Genomic DNA, 3362 nt, shown 5'->3' with positions numbered 1-3362 from the left:
GGACAATGTCCTGTGTCCTGTGCTTATTCCCGGCCCTGTTTAGTAGTGTTTACCTGTTTGGATTAAATCTCGTAATCTAAGCTGGTGTTAATGACCGAGCTTCACGATATTTTGACTTCACCATGAATAATCAGAACGGTCGGTCTACTCAAGCCAAATATAACCCGTAAGGTGAATGTTCAAAGTAGGTATTTTCTTAAGTAGCTGTGAACTTATATTTGAAAAGTTAGTTTGTGTTTTAGTTTATTTGGTCTTTATGCACAGTCACGGTTATTTAACCAATTTGACCACTAACAATAGAGGATGACTTCACATGTGGATTAGCTGAGGCTTGGTCTACGAATGCCTAGTTATACACTCTCTTAGGAACGTCCTATTATAGACCCGTAACATATTAGTTTTATGAATAAACCCTGGTTAAGCATTGCTATTTTGAATTTGAGAGTTGTCAAACACATGGTTTAAGTCAATTTTTACAACACCTCTCCTTAGACAAAATCCCCTGTCGTTTTCCCCCATTCTCAAGGCAAAATCCCCCGGTCATTTTCACCCATCCTAGAAGAAAGTAACCCCCCTCCCATTCTCAAGGCAAAATCCTCTGGTCCGTTTCGCCTATCCTAGAAGAGAGTAAACCCCCCATTCTCTAGGCAAAATCCCCCGTCATTTTCCCTCATCCTAGAAGAAAGTAAAGCCCCCCAATCTCAAGGCAAAATCCCCGGTCATTTTCCCTCATCCTAGAAGAAAGTAAAGCCCCCACCCATTCTCAAGGCAAAATCCCCGGTCATTTTCACTCATCCTAGAAGAAAGTAACACCCCCCCATTCTCAAGTCAAAATCCCCCGGTCATTTTCCCTCATCCTAGAAGAAAGTAACCCCCCCCCCATTCTCAAGGCAAAATCCCCCGGTCATTTTCCCTCATCCTAGAAGAAAGTAAAGCCCCCCCATTCTCAAGGCAAAATCCCCGGTCATTTTCCCTCATCATAGAAGAAAGTAAAGCCCCCCACCCATTCTCAAGGCAAAATTCCCCGGTCATTTTCCCTCAACCTAGAAGAAAGTGAAGCCCCCCCATTCTCAAGGCAAAATCCCCCGGTCATTTTCCCTCATCCTAGAAGAAAGTAAAGCCCCCCACCCATTCTCAAGGCAAAATCCCCCGGTCATTTTCCCTCAACCTAGAATAAAGTAAAGCCCCCCATTCTCAAGGCAAAATCCCCCGGTCATCTTCCCTCATCCTAGAAGAAAGTAAAGCCCCCCACCCATTCTCAAGGCAAAATCCCCCGGTCATTTTCCCTTATCCTAGAAGAAAGTAACCCCCCCATTCTCAAGGCAAAATCCCCCGGTCATTTTACCGCTATCTTAGAAACACCTCACTTGGACAGACTGTTGGATTTCTTACTTACGGTTTCAGTGTTACTTTTGCCAATTAATATTAAAAAAATTCCTTTTTATATAAAAATATTTTATTATCATAAGTAATTATGTGTTTAACTGCGGCAGTTACAATAAACGTCCTGCATGATTCGTGTGTCGAAATTACCAAGATCTACTTAACATACTTTATAAATTTTAAATTCCAATAGCTCAACTCGGCTCGCATTTTGGCTTCATAAAAACACTGAAACTAATGAATATTTTTCGAAATTTTTAAAAACTAGGACTACGTTGCATATAATATAGGAAGCAATGATAACATTATAATCAAAATCTTCCTAGACCCACAACGGAGGCGTTTAAATATGAACTATGAATTCATTTTATGAGAAATTGTTTCATACGGACTAAGGAAGAATTAGCATTAAACACCAAGATCAGTTATACAGAAAAATATTTATTAACAATTTTGTTTCAAAAATTATTTAGTAATCGAGCATACGACCGTGCACACTTAAACATTTTATTAGCCGTTTGCGAAACGACAGGCATAGGGTTTCACAATAGTTTGACGGCAGCAAATTGTAAGCGTTTTGGACCATCAGCAGTAGATCTTCGTTATTATTTGGAACTCTTTTCTCCATGAGTTGAACTACTGCTGACCAAAGGTTCTCAACCGGGTTCAAATCGGGGGACTAGGCAGGCCAGTTCAACGTCTGTATTCCTTCACCGTTCAAGAAGGCCGTTACGACCCTAGCAGTGTGCGCTGGACACTGCATGAAATGGAAACTGAAAACCAAAAATATTTATAAAACATCATGGTCCTTCGGGGAAAACAGTAAATTAATAATACTCTGCTGCATGTTGCAATTCGTAAATTGCGGCTGCCGATGGAATCATGGTTTCCGGCAAAACGTTTATGTAAGCGTTACCGGTCAACCTGCCCTGGATATGGTGGAGGATTCCGGCTTGATTATTTCCCAAGCAACACCACATATTGACGCTGAAGCGGCCACTCGTCTTAGTCTCTTCGATGTTCCGCTGTTGCGCTCTTTGGGAGCGCCTCCTGGATACCCACAAAGTTGGCGCGGAAGAAGAGCTCTGGAAGGTCTAAAATGGATATCTCAAAGTGAGCGTTTAAACGCTTATTGAACAACAACTACTATATAATACTTTTTCTTCAGAAAAGAGAATATATTTCTCCAAAGTTTCTCTTGGCCAAGTCAAGAACTCTCGAAAAAACTCCATTCGCTCTCGTCTGTGCCTTGCCGTTAACATTGATTTACATAAAGAGCGTCGTCGTCTTACACCGTGCTTCTTGAGGTTTCGCAACAGGGTTGGAACCGACAGACTGCTTCCGGTGATGTCTTCCCACATATGTCCAATATTTCGCAATGAAAGCTTCGGCCTGCGAAGAGCCTCTCTTGCCAGTCTTCGTCCCTGGACATCGTTTAATACCGGTGGTCTACCTTCTCGTGGTAAATCTTTCACAACGAGAAGTAACAGAAAGATTATTGGCTATTTACAACGAAAATACTAATTGAACCACGATGAAATAAACCCATTACAACCGTGAAACTAATTTAGACAAATACACCATACCATGAGTCATGGTATGGTATATTTGTGTAAATGACCAGTGATGGGCACTATCATATCTTTTTTGAATCTGATACTTTATTTGATAGTTGGAAAAAAATCTAGCTATCATTTGACCGATTTTGATAGTGATAGATCAACCTATAAATGATAGGCATGAAAAATTGAGTTTGAAAGTTCCGATTCCTAAGGAATTTTTTTGATACTTTTCCTGATTCATTAGTTTTTAAGAATATTTAATTTAATTTAAATTTGATAGGTATCGCTACCTATTAAAAATATTTGAAAGCAAAAATGATATATCTAATATATTTAATAAAATTTTTGTGAATTGCTTTCGTTCCCTCTTCCCGGTATACAGCAGCGGTAGGTCTGGAGAGAGAAATACCCGAGGCC

General features: G+C 40.2%; 1 protein-coding gene across 1 annotated transcript; it reads right to left on the bottom strand.

The window, feature by feature from the left end:
* Nucleotides 1-2062: 2062 nt before the first annotated feature.
* LOC149707905 (uncharacterized) lies at nt 2063-2979 on the bottom strand. Its single transcript, XM_089863834.1, has 4 exons — nt 2970-2979; nt 2676-2851; nt 2221-2477; nt 2063-2156 (listed from the first exon to the last, which is right to left on the bottom strand). Exons 1-4 carry the CDS (start codon nt 2977-2979, stop codon nt 2063-2065), a joined length of 537 nt encoding a protein of 178 aa, XP_089719960.1.
* Between the last annotated feature and the right edge of the window lie 383 nt (nt 2980-3362).

This window comes from Phalangium opilio, unplaced genomic scaffold (genome assembly GCF_054372755.1).
Source record: "Phalangium opilio isolate 3A_F unplaced genomic scaffold, DU_Popi_V2 ptg000013l_1, whole genome shotgun sequence".
NCBI classification, from domain to species: Eukaryota; Metazoa; Arthropoda; class Arachnida; order Opiliones; family Phalangiidae; genus Phalangium; species Phalangium opilio.
Note: the sequence above shows the minus strand (reverse complement) of the source record. Positions and strands in the feature narration are given on the sequence as shown.

What these genes read in the sequence shown, in the direction of transcription:
- LOC149707905 (XM_089863834.1), bottom strand. An exon ending in GAAACCTCAAGAAGCACGGT is followed by an intron (nt 2,478 to 2,675) that starts GTAAGACGACGA and finishes TATCCATTTTAG; the next exon opens with ACCTTCCAGAGCTCTTCTTC. An exon ending in GAATTGCAACATGCAGCAGA is followed by an intron (nt 2,157 to 2,220) that starts GTATTATTAATT and finishes TTTGGTTTTCAG; the next exon opens with TTTCCATTTCATGCAGTGTC.